This window comes from Halichondria panicea, chromosome 6 (assembly GCF_963675165.1).
Source record: "Halichondria panicea chromosome 6, odHalPani1.1, whole genome shotgun sequence".
Lineage (NCBI taxonomy): Eukaryota > Metazoa > Porifera > Demospongiae > Suberitida > Halichondriidae > Halichondria > Halichondria panicea.
The window spans coordinates 17,676-33,284 of NC_087382.1; the positions used below are offsets into that span (position 1 = coordinate 17,676).

General features: G+C 40.8%; 2 protein-coding genes across 2 annotated transcripts; both read right to left on the reverse strand.

Annotated features, from left to right (window-relative positions):
• Window positions 1-619: 619 nt before the first annotated feature.
• Window positions 620-1,889, reverse strand: LOC135337568 (uncharacterized). The gene is made up of 3 exons (XM_064533505.1): window positions 1,584-1,889; window positions 1,274-1,475; window positions 620-1,222 (listed from the first exon to the last, which is right to left on the reverse strand). Exons 2-3 carry the CDS (start codon window positions 1,467-1,469, stop codon window positions 681-683), a joined length of 738 nt encoding a protein of 245 aa, XP_064389575.1. The 5' UTR covers window positions 1,470-1,475; window positions 1,584-1,889; the 3' UTR covers window positions 620-680.
• A 5,780-nt stretch (window positions 1,890-7,669) lies between these two features.
• Window positions 7,670-14,072, reverse strand: LOC135337569 (TNF receptor-associated factor 3-like). Its single transcript, XM_064533506.1, has 3 exons — window positions 10,601-14,072; window positions 10,455-10,526; window positions 7,670-10,359 (listed from the first exon to the last, which is right to left on the reverse strand). The coding sequence occupies exons 1-2, from the start codon at window positions 11,899-11,901 to the stop codon at window positions 10,490-10,492; spliced, it is 1,338 nt and encodes a 445-aa protein (XP_064389576.1). The 5' UTR covers window positions 11,902-14,072; the 3' UTR covers window positions 7,670-10,359; window positions 10,455-10,489.
• Between the last annotated feature and the right edge of the window lie 1,537 nt (window positions 14,073-15,609).

The following is a 15,609-nucleotide window of genomic DNA, read 5'->3' on the forward strand; positions in this document are numbered from 1 at the left end:
GTTGAAGTGGCTTGCCCCGGCCTGACTACTCATTTTGTGTTGCTGCAAGCTGATGAGTCATACAGACAGTAGCATCTCTCTTAGCTCCAGACATCCAGTCTTGTGTTGCTAATATTAGCTCACAAAACTATTTGAACTGCTTACAATTTCAAAGATAGCTTCAGCGGGATGCAAAAGGCTTGCAAAGGCTATTTCCAAAGGTTAATTTTCTCCTAAATCATGTATTGGAAAAAAATCGGTTTGGAATGAGGTAGAATTCAATCTTGTTACGTAATGGTTCACGTGACAAGTACTTCCGCTCTAGACATTGCAAATGCAAGAACTCTGAAAACCGCTGTATCTATGCTTAAATTCCGGTGTCACAGGACACGGCCTCCCCCAGGACAGGAGCTCCGGGGGGGGGGGGGTTCCGTCCTTAGGATAAATCCTCCCCCCGGAGTTTCTGTCCTAGGACAAAAGCTCCTACCCCAGGACCAGAGCTCCCCCATTCTGCGGTGCAGGTGAAAGTCAGTCCACAGGTAATCTGAGAGGACTAGTCTAGGCTACGAAGTAAACAGCCATAGACAAAGCCTAACTAGATGCAATAGATGCTGTATCTATTATGTTATAGATCTCAATACTCAATATATACAACAATGCAAGAGAAAGAAGTACAATAAATATAACCAAAAGTGCACAAATCATAAAGTGATGCAACCAGAACAAAACCAATTACCTACTGGTTCTTTGCGAATTTTGGCACAGCGATAGTGATACCACTCACTACATTTGTCACACATGACCATATCCTCAAAAGAGTCCGGTCTCTTGCACATGCAGTATATTGTAATGGCAATGGTTTGTGGTGTTGGTCTTTTGGGCATCGCTTTCTTTGTGCGAGGGAACCGTGAGAGTTTGCCCTTCTCAAAGCACTTAATGAGATGTGCTCTCATTTTGGCCTCATCAAACACTAGAGAATCCACATTATCGTTCATAGCAGCGTGATATGCAGCAGCAATGCTAAATAGTCCGCAGTTGTTAGCACCCTCTTGCTGCTGGAGAGCCACCACAGAAATCAACAGCCCATTGCATTGAATTAATGGGCTATACACTTGTGCTATCTGGAGCTCAGTACTTGGGGAAAGCGTTCCATTGAAGCAGCTGTCGTATAAATACAGTTCACCCTTAAACAGAGAAGTGGCAATCCAGTGCTGTCGTTCTTCAACAAAGAAGATTTGCACAGCTGCACGTGTATACAAGTAAAATTATCATAATTACATAAACGTTGTCTTACCTGGGCCTTGATTATTGGAAACTGGTGGAAATGCCTTTAATTGGGCCAAGAGAGTATTATAGCAGCCTTCAAACTTAAGGAATTGCATCGATAATAACTGGTGGGCTGCACGCATATGCTTGTCGGAGAGCATACCACCTATTGCACTCAACACTTGTTTGTCAAAGAGGTTTAGATCTAGGGTCTTCAGCCACATCGTTCCCTATAATCATATACACAGAAGTCTAAGAATTGTACAAGATATATACACAGCTTATACAGAATATTCTACCAAGAAAATAGACATGTTATGATAATTATATATTATTACCTGACTCTTTTGTTTCTTCCTAGGAGGTGACTTGCAAGGATCTTTTGTGTCAAGAGGACGCTTATCACGCTTATCTTGCTTTTGAGAGGGTAGGTCAGGCTTTTGAGAGGGTAGGTCAGGTTTTTGAGAGGGTACATCAGGCTTTTGAGAGGGTACATCAGGCTTTTGAGAGGGTAGGTCAGGCTTTTGAAAGGGTACATCAGGCTTTTGAGAGGGTATATCAGGCTTTTGAGAGGGTAGGTCAGGCTTTTGAGAGGGTGCATCAGGCTTTTGAGAGGGTAGGTCAGGATTTTGAGAGGGTATACGTCAGGCATTCGTTTATTCTTAGGAGGTGATTTGACTGGAGAAGAGTGGTTGTCTTCAGAGCCAGGAAGAGTGTTTTCTTCATCGTTGGTTTCTGTAAAATGTTTTAAGCATAATTATATAGCAAGGAACACGACAGAAGGAGGTTATTGCTAGCCACACTTTACCTGGAGAGTAGTATTCCTTTAGCAGTACCCCATTGTAACACTTTTTCAATACTTTGCCGCTCCCAGACTGCAACTCGTATCTACCCTTGTCAAGGATCTTATGGACAATATATGGACCTTTCCAGGTGCAGTCCATTTTCCCTCCCATTCGATGAGAATTGGCCATGACATGATATAGCATAGCATGACACTGCTGCCAACTGGATAACTCTACGACAAAAATGGCAAAAAATAAGCTAAAGTTTGCTATATAAAATAATACCTTCAAAGAGTTATGCTTGTTGTCATACTGCTGCTTCTGTTTTTGCTGTGCAGCAGCAATGTTCTCCTTGGCATTGAGGTGACAGCGGTCACGAATTTCCATCAACCTTCGGAGAATTCCATCCATGTCTTCTCCGTCTTCTTCATTTTCAGTCTCCTCTCCACTCAATTGGTCAGCATCTCCTCTATCTTCTATAGCGTCAACACCATCTCGTTGATCCATATCAAAAGTAACAGCTTTCCGCGGGTGGCGATTGAACATTAGGAAAAAGGGTGTGTACTTTGATGACGCCTACAATCAAAAAATAATATATGCATGCATGATATAATAATTAAAATTCTACCTGTTTTGATATGCGATAGGCATAAAGAGCAGCAGAGAGATGCTAATCCCAGTCATTAGTACTAGAATCGATTACCTTCTTGAGAGTGTTCACTATATAGAGTCTGGTTGAAGCGTTCATCAAGGCCATTTGTTTGTGGGTGGTAAGCACTTGATACGCAGTGCTGTATGTCAGTCAACTGAAAAAGTCGGGTGTTGATTTCGTTGACAAACTCTCTTCCTTGGTCTGATTGAATCACTTTTGGCCACCCATGCCTGCAAAATGTGTCAAACAGAAATTTTGCTACACCTTCTGCTGATTTTGATGGGAGTGGGGCAGCCTCAGGCCACTTAGAGAAATAGTCTGAGAGGGTGATAATGTACTTGTTTCCAGAGCTTGTTTCAGGTAGAGGTCCTACCAAGTCAATACCAACTCTGTACCAGACCTTTGTCACAGGGATGGGGTGTAGTTCTGCTCTGGGCTTCTGCAGTTGGTGATTCGTTCGTTGGCATTTGTCGCAGTGCTTGCAGAGCTGTATGACGTCAGCATGTAGGCCTTTCCAGTAGAAATCCTGAACAACCTACATGCATGAAACAGATATAATTATACTTTATAAGATATGATGATAAATATACCTTTCCATAGGTCTTGTCTCTCCCAAAATGCATCCCATCCAGTCCATCGTGGCACATGTTTAGTATCCTGCTTTTCTCCTCTTGCTTCACCACAACTCTTCTCATTCTATGCATGCCAGTGCTGTCCTTCTCAGGCAGGTATAAGCATTGTTGCTGCAGAGCATATCTTTGAGCTTTGTCTCTTATACTTCTCTTGTCATTAGTGGAAAGCCCGTCTCTGTATTTCTTCTGGCCAGCATTGCTGGCAGCAGTCTTGTACAGCAGTATGTCCTCATACTCTTGTTGAGTAGACTCGCAAGCCACTCCCTTTTCTCTGATTGGACGGGGGCGGGAGAAAAGGGACTGGTGACTCTGGGACACATTTTGTGTCTCTACCAGAATTTGGGTAGAGATTATTCATTGATTTTTCCACGTGATCCAAACATTGCGTGAGGTTAAGTAGAATTGCGTAGCCTGCAAAAGTGATCGCAGGCTTCTTAGCTACAGTTTAAGAATGGATGCTAGTGCTAGAAAAGAGAAGATGATGGAGTAATAACATCATCAGGCATTCAGCTAGGATATAGTCATCTAAGACACCAGCAGAGATTAGCTTGTTTTAGTTTTACGTGATGAGAACTGGCAGCCGAAAGTCATTGGTTGCCTAAAGCTTTTAATAACCTGTACAATACAAGACAGATAATGGCAGACGGCAGCAGTTGAATTGAGAGTAGTCAGACTTGTACAAGCTGTCTTAAATCGCTGCCACTCCTCGGTTCAAAGAAGGACTGCCAAGATTTCTACGTTCATCAGCTGTTCCATGCTAATCCACAAGTTGTGGCACAACAGACACTGGTACAAGGATCTATAAAATCAAAAGGCTGGCTAGATAGATCTGTATACTTGTCTTCTGTGTGTCTTTAGCTTTTGACACATCAGAATAAATTGGATAATTTGCACGTGACATTAATATTTAATAGCATTCCTGATTTACACAAGCTGTAGCCCAGAGTCACCAGTCCCTTTTCTCCTGCCCCCGTCCAATCAGAGAAAAGGGAGTGGCTTGCGAGTCTACTTGTTGAGTAGCCTCGATCCCAGGCCGAGTTTTCGCTTTTATAACGGTTAGGCGAACAACTGGGCCTGGTACTAGTTGTCTGCGCATGCGTCAAATTTTCATTGTATATTTGTGGTCGGCAAAAATATTTAATAAATCAATAATAGAAATTTGTACACAGAAAATGCACAGAGTGAGTACACAAAAGATGCACATAGGGAGCTGCTTCACAAAGGCCTGGGGAGTTGCCAGTTGTGCTGCAGCACCATTACAGTGACCCAGGGCAACTTCAGGATGATTGAATGCCTTCAAATTACGTTTCAAAAAGATTTAGCAGGCTGCTGGACTTCTCTGATTCTAGGCCCCAACTCGTAACTCATTGCTTGAGAAAACGTAGATTCTCTTGATGTCTCTGAGCTACCCAGCAACGCTCGAATGAGCAGGTCATACTCCAGTCCTGTGTCTGTGAGTATAGGACAATATTAAAAGAAACCAAAGACGGTTAAACCCTTACCTCAAACTGTCCAGTCTCGTCCGTTAGTATAGCCAAGAGGAGCACTGTTGGGATAGCTGGATATTAGCCATTGCTCCTGTACAGAGAAGTAGACATTTTAAATACGTGTAGATCTATACATATTAAATTTCTCGGTTATAGTGTCGTTGTCGACGAGCTGATGATGGCAACACCAAGTTCTCTAGCTCACACTCTTCACTTGATCCACCATATTAATGATGAAACTATAGTCTACCATAGATATAAGAGGGAGAGGGATGGGAAACGGAGCACGTGCGCACAATCACTTCTGTGTATTGCCAAAAGTTGATCCCCGTTACGGCTCTAGACACCCCGCCAACCCAGCGGGAAATGTTATTACTATCATTCACAGCTCCCCACTGGGACTCTTAGTCCTGTGCTGAGCATCCACGCCTACTGTGCATCATATAGAAGCGTTGTGTATCTCACCAAGAGCTTGAAAACTTTCAAAGGCAGTTTTTTGAGTGTTGTATTATCGTTTCGGCTCTATCTAGTGGCTTTGTGTACCTTCTACAAGGAGAGGCTGTGACTACAGCCCAAAATATTAATGATTCCCTCTTTCTTAAGTAGCTGGGCATTGTATGCAAGTAAAATCAAAGCCACTTGGCTTTAGGTTGGTAAGTAATGTTCATTTTTGTCTTAGTAAGCTGGTTTTTAAAAGCAGACTTTTGGGTACCCATTTAGAAAGTTACATCAATGATTGAATGTAGGTACATGTCTCTTTGTATTCATTGATAGTTGGTTCATCGTATCGGCACAGTAATTTACGACAGAACTTTGCTACATTTCCATAATTCTCTATCATGTCTGTGACTGTACTGGAATACTCAACGGTACAGACAGAGCTCCTCTCAAGAATTTGCTGTCCAAGCTGCTTTTTACTGCTTGGAGGGTCTCACTAACTATTGCTGCTACCTTGTTGTGACTGTTCCACTAGCCATTGCTAATACATGGAGCTCAGTAGCTAGTTTATAGCCTAGTACTAGCTAAAAGCATGGGTTAGAGGAAATAAAGAAGAAAACATTGACCGAAACGCGGATCGTCAATGCTATTTACGTAGTGATTCCCATCCCTCTCCCTCTTATATCTATGAGTCTACCTACATTCTTGCCAAACATGAACAAGACTTGATAGCATAGCCGGCCATAGGGCCCACACAAAAATATCTGACCTTAACAAGCTTGACAAAGCTTTATACCTCTTCCCTTGTTGTTCAGTCTTCAGAATAAACTTCAGAGAAGAGAGAAGCTTCAGCTAAGAGCCATTCCAATCGATTCCAATAATGATAAAACGGGAACTGACTTCTAGTACACGATAGTACACGAATATAAATGTCACAAAAGTGAACGAGAATATCCATTCGTCAGAATCTGACGAACGACTGACGCATGTGCAGACAACTAGTACCAGGCCCAGTTGTTCGCCTAACCGTTATAAAAGCGAAAACTCGGCCTGGGATCGAGGCTACTTGTTGAGTAGCCATTCTGATTGCTAACAGTCTATACATTTCGCATGCACGCGCACGCTTATTATACGACAGGTTTTGACAGGACATGTACCCGGATGATATATCCTGGGGGCGGGGATTTTGTCCTAGGACGAAACCACCGGGGGGGGGAGGCATTGTCCTAAGACCGCAGGCTCCGGGGGAGAAACTGTCGCCCGGAGGTTCTATCCTATGACACCGGTATACATCAACTAAAAATGTTATTTCAAGCACAGAAAGTCTTTCATATCTCACTAAATCTGTACGGGAGTAGAGATAATAGCCAGCCAGTTTTAGCATCGTCACCACGCCCATTTTTTTACAGTCTGAAAACCAAGAAAAGTGACTCTGTTTGCCAAACTCTCTCCCCCCCGGAGGAGTCTGGCCTCGAGACTAATTAAAAGTACTAGACTAGACTGGAACTCGACTACTACGTACCTATAGCTAGCTATTAAAGATCAAGACAGAAGTGAAGCTCGAAGAGGGCCAGTCGTATTATGAATTCTGATGTTTCCCAAGTTGCATGCCCTCTCTTCTTTTTGGTTACATGGAGAAACAACCAAAAGAAGAAATAAGAAATAGGAAATGAGGAAATGAAGAAATAAGAAATAGAAATGAGCTGTTAGGCAGAGCATATCTATGGGCAGAGCAAGTCTGAAGACGAAGCTAACATCTACTGAGCTACAGGTACGTACCTCCTGGTGACAAGTCTCCTGGTGCTCTGCCACCATACAGAACTTATGTTCCTCTGGTACACGGTGTGACACTCCCTACCTCTATCTACTTGTGTGCCATGTACGACTGGCATGGTTCAGACATCAGATCTACCTACGTAACGGTACTTACATGTACTGTCCTACAGTCCCACAGTCTCAAACAATTTACCTATGCGTGGCTATACTGGCAATACATTCACTGATTTCACAATCCGGTGGGCAAGTGATAGTCAATGGACTGGACTCAATGTCAACATCTACATGTAAGTAACAGCAAAGAAACCTCCAAAACTGTTTGTCAAACCAAGCAAATTCTAACGATCTGCCAGTCCTGTCGTAAAGCTGCAGGAAGTAATGACATTAGTACACTGTACTGGTATCATATCCAATCTCGCTACAGGGTGAAGAAAGCAATTCCCATTACCATTCTCACAAGCAATGCCTAGTGAAAGCTGATGCTACCTTTAAGGAAGAAAGCTCACTGTGCCATCTGAAGCGATGGTAAAATTTAATTCTTACAATGTGTTCGACAACCTGTACTGTGTGGAGGTGCCACTATAATTATATATTTGATAACTAAATACTTAGTCACCTACTAGCTTCTTGGCTGATATCAGTCATTACTTTTGTGCAATTATTATTATAACAATGTCATAATTATTATATGAAAATTAATGCCATGGGCATGGTGATGATCGTAACCATGCATAAATATTATTCTATTTCTTATTTCTTCATTTCCTCATTTCCTATTTCTTATTTCTTCATTTCCTCATTTCTTATTTCTCATTTCCTCATTTCTCATTCCCTGTTTTATAACAACCCCTTTAATTGATATTTTGCACGTGATCTCAACTTCTTTCAACCTCCTCTCTATACGTAATAATTATCCTTTGGCTTGCATTATAGGGAAGCTAACCTGCTAAATGCATGTGTGAAAAATTCGCCATTAAAGAGACCAAGCAACAGCAAAAGTTGGTAAAAAATGGTTACAACTCTTTGTTCAGTCTGATGTCTTCTGCAGTGGTATCTGGTATTAGAGAAGCGTAACTCAACTGTACTATAAAACATGCATGGTGAGATCTGGCATAACTATAAAAAAAATTATTGATTCAATTTATGCACCGTGGTTAATTTTTTGTTGTGAATATTCGATCAGCTTTATCGCCAGATAGAGTAGATCTATCTATCGTATACATGCATGGTGGGTATATTTCGAGGGTAAAAATGTTTGCGGTTTTCGCTGATAAGCATGTACTGGGAACATTTATTGTATATACCATATAGCGGGTAATTTTCAGGGGACAAAATATTCGTGGTTCAGCAATATTGAGACATTTCGTGGGTAATATTTTCGTCGTTGCTGCTTGGATTAGTAAAGGTAGGCAAGGTCGCTTCATTCGTGGGTAAATATTCGTGGTCAAACCTCCAACCACGAAAACCACGAATATCTTGCCCCACGAAAATTACACGCTATATACGATAGCTACCCACGAATTTAATGTTGCATGCATGCATGCTCAAAAAGGTTGCTATTCTATAAAAATTAAATCCGCAAAAACAGTCATTCTGCGAAACTTTTTATACCGTCGAAATATACCTGCTTTACGGTTAAATGTGCATTGGGCATCAGATTGAATATGGATCATCAGTTGATGAGGTCCTTGACAACCTCTGAGAGAGATTCTGAAGCTGCATTCATATATTCGTGGAAGTGTTCTAAGAGACTTTAACGCTTCAAGACAACTCAATAGTGATGATTTTATTGTTTGGAGCGAGTTTCCGGAGCTGTTTGATTTCTTGATATCCCGGATACCATATGCAGTGAGATTATTCTGCCTAACCTGCGTATCATACGTGCTGAAGCGTATAGTTGTTGCTCATTCTCCCTCTTAGTGCTAATATAGGGAGGCTTATTACCCAAGTTAACTCAAATCAAAAAAGGAAACGTCATTGTTCAAAACACAAGCAGTCTGTGCAACTATATACCTCACCGTTCATTGGACTGATATTATCGATGGTGGTGGTACCTTGATGGACAGCATGGGAACCTATACAGTTCTATGGTGGCCACCAATCCACAGCGTAAGTTATTATTTGATTTTTTGATCAGCTGATTGGGTTCTGTATGTAAGGTTTTCGCTTGTCTAGACTAAGGCCACTCCAACAAACGAATATCATTATATGACTATCATTATGAATGCCTGACATCTTTCTTGCAATCTTGCAGCCACATGGCCTTGTAGCTTGGTGCAGAAATGCAAAAACTATACATTGTATATAGGTCTACATGTAGTTGCTTCTAGTCAAGCCACACGTAAACTTCTGTTTCCCTCTCCTAAATGACTGTGTCGAATTCAATTCATTAACATTATACTTATGTGTAGGTACTCAGTATTTTTTTGTTGCGCGTTTGACAAAATTTTCAAAAAATTCTGGAGTGCAAACATTTCATAGATTGCACGGTAAAGCCCAGAGCGAGTTACCCGGAAAAAACCTCGTTATAAGACAAAAAGCGGATAGTTTTCGAGGCTTCACTCCAAATATGTAAAAGCATCACGTGCACCACTCCGTTTCCAATCCCTATTTTCTTGTATCATGATTATACCCTGGTAAATGCGCTCCAAGTACTGTGTGGGAGGAGAATTATTGCGATGTGCTCTCGCCCATATGCAATCATTCTTTACCAGGCCTAGGTTAGCCTCTTTCGCAGGCTGCTCGGCTCTCCTTTTTCTTTGTCGCTTCTTTTCTTTGTTTCTTCAATTCTGCTGTGACAAAGAACAGAAAAAGGAGAGCAGCCTGCGAAGAGGCTAACCTAGGCCTGGTAAAGAATGATTGCATATGGGCGTGTCTATAGCGACAGTAAATTAAATGTCTATTAAATATAGCTAGAGAAATGATATAATTATTGTATGCATGTATGTGAGAAAGATACCAAACAAGGATCGAGCAATATATTATAGCACACAGAATAGTCTATACGCCCATTCACACGAAGAAGGTGGAGTTGTCCCCTGCGCCAGGATATTGGCGCCGCCAATCACATTGTAGATTATTTTGTAAAACATCATCGTAAACGCGCTCATACCATAAAACCACACCCTTATAACGTCATGAATTAATTCCACTGGGACAACTCCACATATACACACCCTACACTGTTGCGAGACTATACACATGCACAGAAATGGGATTACATTTGTCATACCATAATTATTTGCTAAGAGTAAAAAGGGAGATTTGCACACAAAAGTTAGTTTGTCGATTGTGCTAGAGTTGTGTCTTGTCTCAATCTTGGTAATCCTCCCTCCTCACAGGACCTTCGTGTGAGATATATAATAAGTGGGACTGATGTCAATAATTATGTGTGTGAGAGAAAATACCAAGCAAGAAGCGGAAGCACACAATGGCTCACCCCAAGTCTGCCATCAGGATCAGTCACAGTATTTTTCAAATCGGTATTTTTCGTGCAAGGTTCTGGTAGTCACTAAATGGAATAATTAACGTGTTACTTGGAAAGTTTCTAATGTATAATTATTCTATTCATTACATATCACACACTTGTGGTTTCTCACTGTTAGGAATACAAAGTCTCTCAGAACCCCTAGCCTAGTATGCCAGCAACGTGCCCGTGGATAGTTGATAGGTTGTTGTGTTCTGTCCCCCTCTAGTCGGTTCACTGTGTAGCCACATCTGGTGCAGATCGTTTCATCATACAGGATTATAATACTATTCTCTGTAATACTGAGTTCCATTTCCATTTCAGGCATGGGCCACTTAAGTATGTGATCGTGTTCACCTTTCTCCAAGTATATCGTGCAATTATCGTGACTATCAATGCTCACATACATTTTATAGCCAGGTTTGATGTAGAACGAAGCTGACCGAGCTCTATGCTGTGACACTTCAACTAGTGATAGGTAGTATCGTGTGTCACCTGGTGCTAGCATTGTGGTCATTGTCTCTAGAGAGCTTTTGATGTTCTTGATTGCTGCTTGTGTATTTCGAGGGTTAGAATCAATGGTGCTTAGTTGGTTAGTTACACAAGATGCTAGGCCACCAAACTTGAGTGAGAGTTGCTGTAGCTGATGTTTTTCATGATTTGCCTCCTGCTCTAACTTGTTAGCCTTTTGCTCAAATCGGTTTGCCTTATGCTTAAGCGTAACAGTCTCTGTCATCACTAGCTCCAGGTGGTGCTCTGTGTTTGAGGCTTTATGTGCTGCCATATCTTTTCGTGGAATCATTTCCGTACACCCAACTCCAGAAAATAGACACTCTACTGGTTCAAGAGGGCACTCGTCCTGGTGAATTGCTAAGTTCTTGCGCTGTACTTTCTTATGCCCACAATTGTTGGGGCAAGAAATAAGAAAAAAAATACATTCGTCTATATGATTTTTGGCAGTGATTTCTTTGTGCATCCCCTCTAGTGTGCAATACTGGCATTGTATCAGACGGTTTGGGCACTTATTGTCCTCGTGATCTAGAAGCTCCTTTCGAAACATTCTTTCTCCACACTTCTTAGTGCATGATATCTCCACAAACAAGCATTTCTCGAGATGCTGATTGCATTCACCCAGTGTAGGGATTTTGTCACACCCCTTGGAGCTATTAGGACAATAGATCTTCAAGCTATCGATGGCTCGTTCCATAGGAAGACTCTTGATGTAGTTGAAACCTTGTGCTCGACAGTGAGGGCACGTCCTCTGTCCGTGTCTCTGTAACCAGTTTTGTAGACACTCCTCACAGAAGTGCTGTCCACAACAATCGGTCAACATTGGGCTGTTGAGTAAGTTAGTGCAGATACAGCAAATGTTGTCGTCTGTTAGCTTATCTACGAACTCTGGTTCATTCTGACTAGCCATTCTAATTATAAATTCTAAGCTAGCGTAAGCACTAGGCTTTCAGCTTTTAGCTGTGGTTGAACAATTAGTCTCAAGTATTTTGTGAATGGTCAGTTTGTGCAGCTCGTAATCATGTGGTATGTATGTATACATGCTTTATATAGTTAAAATATTTAGGAGAGGACTGCGTGGGTATATTTGCAATGACCGAGCGTAGTTTACTAACAGTGATACTGTACTCTTTTAAAGTAAAATAAAGTCTTTTCAATGACTTTACCGCATGTCTCTCAAACATGCATGTGTACAAGTAGAAAAATAATGAGCGGCAGTTTTAGTTATGTTGTGAGGCGGCTTTTAGCAACGCTACTTCAATGCTAGCATATGATTGAAAGTATAGAACGGCTCCCTCTAATTGATCTAAGCAGCCAAAATGCTATATATAGTGAATATGCCAAAGTTGAGCTGTAGTTAAAATTTTTTTGTGGCGATGAGATGGGCTAATCTTTTATAGAAGGTGCCCTTGCCCGTGCCTCCAGTTGTTGCAAATACCATGCAGTGCATGGTGTGAATGATGCCACTTGTTTGAGCACCCTCTGGCCTCCCAGACAACCATAAAACTAATCTAGCTATAATTATGTCAGCCTGCTCTAGCGCTATATAGCGAACTGTCCAGCTCTAATCGAATTCTATATATAATGCAAACTATATTGCCAGGCAACGCTAAAGACACGTCATGCCCGGAGCAATTGGCAAAGTTATTATGCCTCGAGGCGTAGCCGTACGAGGGATACGGTAAAGCTGCATGACTGTGTGTGTGCCCGGTGTGTCTATTCCAGCTATAGCTATAGCTAAACACCAGGGATATGCCAACACTCTATGAATATACCTTTGAATTGTTTGATCAGCTATAGTGGGGAGTGTATGTTATAATAAAATATAATTAGTGGTATACACATGCATGTATATGGTAATTATAGCATCAACCATTTTTTCAAATCAAAGAATATTGACGACTATTGACAGACTACATACAATTTATACACTAATCACTACCACAAACAGTAATTGATTATCTAATCCACTAAACTATTTTGATGTAATGAGCTGAACGACGACCAAATAAGAGATTAATATTACTTGAATGGCCAACCAGTACTACATTTTTGCGAAGAAGCAGGGGTGGCAGGTTGATTTTTCTTTCCGTGACTTTCTTTAAAAGCTTGAAATTCTTGCTTAATGTTCACGTGTGCTGTCATTAGTTGAGATAGATGTTGCTTCATGTTGGCATCAGAGTGGCTCTCAAGATCTTTGCGCTTTGGCTTGATTTCACAACCTGCTTCAGCAAATTGGCAGTCCACCGTCGCTTCTGGGCAAACCAAATCATGAGACTTTGCTGCTTTGCGCTCAATCTGAGCTCCGCAAGAATTAGGACACTTTAGGATAACTCCTGGACAGATGAAGTGATGTTGAAAACTTTCGATTTCTTTATACGTTCCGATCTTGTCACATGATTTGCATGTAGCTGTTCTCAACATACATTCATTTTGAATGTGAAAGCTTAAGTATTTCTTGAAGATAGTTTTACCACACTCGTTCGTACAGAAAACTTGTGTATATCGGCAGATTTTGTTGTGATCTTCTCTGTTACTATAAGCTACTTGCATGTTGCAGCCAATAGGTCTTTGAAGGCAATGAACTTTCATGCTGTCGATTTCTCGTTTAAAGAGCAAATATCTGATATGGTGGAAGTTGTTTTGTCCACAATGTGGACAATCCGAAGTTTGGGGTCCCAAAAATCGATCCTCGGTTAGCCCCAAAGAATCGTTCTGTTGTTGTATTGTATTCTGTGAAGCAGATTTCTTGAGGCAATCTTCGCAGAAATGTTGGCCGCAACATTCTGTGACGTGAGGTTCCCTCAATAAGGTATTACATATTCCACAAATGTACTTTTTTGGTAGAGGATCTACGAATGTGTAGCCATTTTGCTCCGCGTCACTGTAACTAATAGATCTAACGTTACTGCTGTAGTTACTGGTAGCCATTTTGTTAAGTTAAGGCTAGAGAATGTGGAAGTTTTTGTGTCATGTGCTAGGACTAATGACTGTATAATTATACTCTCTCAAATGATGGTTGTCAAATCATTGTTACCATGGCTATAAACTACACGGCCATAATTATGCATAATTATAGTGATATACTAACATTTAATGCTAATAAATAAATTATTATGATTGCTTCCTTTCTTGTGATCAACAGTACACATAATAATAAGATGCTCATGCATATTATAGAGAATTCACCCCGTGCGTTGATCGAGCTTCATTGCTGCAGCGACATTATCATTATGGGGAATGATCGTAAATCTATAAAGCGATTAGAAAACAGTGTTTTTTTGTCGCCTTCAAAGACCGCCTACAAGTTTCTAGCCTATATAGCTATATTTTGATTCAACTACTGCAGTTAAAGCAGTCCATGAAAGTGTCTATAGTTCACTCAAACAGCTCATTAATTTTTGTGTCCACACACACACACACACACACACACATCACTCTACCACTGCTGCGCACGAAATTATTGGAGCTTATCTTTGGTAACTCTTGACAAATAGACATACATCCAATATTCGCTCTACAGACGTGTGTGTGCATGTGTGTGTGTGTGCATGCATAATCATGTGTGTCACAACATTTAATCATCATAAGAAGCATGCATTATACAGTATAGTCTCTCGTTAATCCGGCCACCCTTGAGACAGTGCAGCTTGGCCGGAATAGCGAGGTGGAGGCATTTCAGAAAACAGCTGCGGCTAAAAAGCGATCCCTATACCTCAAATCTATCTAATTGTGGTTATGTCTCGTAATAATTATTTGCAAAACTGCACCCAAAATGTCATGTCCAGTCGTAATGCAAGATATATATAATGTTGATAAATCCAAAGTTTCTATTCACCTCTGATTGGACGTTTGTTCAATTACTTAGAGCAACTTTGACTTTTAGATGAGGAAAAATTAGATTATTATAACGATCAGTGCTAATTACTTTGCCTAGAAACTTAGCTGGATTTTGAAGTGAGTACTTGATTTAACTTAAAACGTCAAACTTTTTCCTGTAAATGATAATGATATGCACTTGTCCCGTCTTAGATGGAGGTCCAAGTCAGAGCAACAATCATCAATTCTAGAAAATGCTATTCTATGATCTTGGATGGTTGATGTATAATTATGATAGCCAATTAAATCATCAGCAAACCTTTCACCTTGTGTTCTGAAGAGGTACTAGAATGTACTACTTACTAGAATGAGTGCTATTTTAATCAGATCGATGGAGGTTTGCCTCTCAAGTAGTCAAACGCTACCTCTTCCTTTTGTCACCACTGGAAGGCACTGTATGTCAACAATTAATGTGAGTTTTAGTTAGTATAGCTATATATTTAATAACATGCAGGGCATTATTGTTATCAAAACAACTCTGTGAAACGAAATGAGGGAGAAGAGGAATTAGTAAGATATCTTTTTGATAACTTTTTGGTGTGCACCCAATAGATTGATTGCGCATGAGTATAATGTGCTACTATGATCGTTGGTAGTCGTTTAGCTAGCTATGAGAGCAAGTTTTGTTGTTCTGCTTCAGTATATTCTCTTTTTTCTCCGTACACTCACAAAATTCCTCCGTGAAACGTATAATAAAAACCTTGTTTGGGGCAGCCAGTACTGGCCAGGTACACAGAAT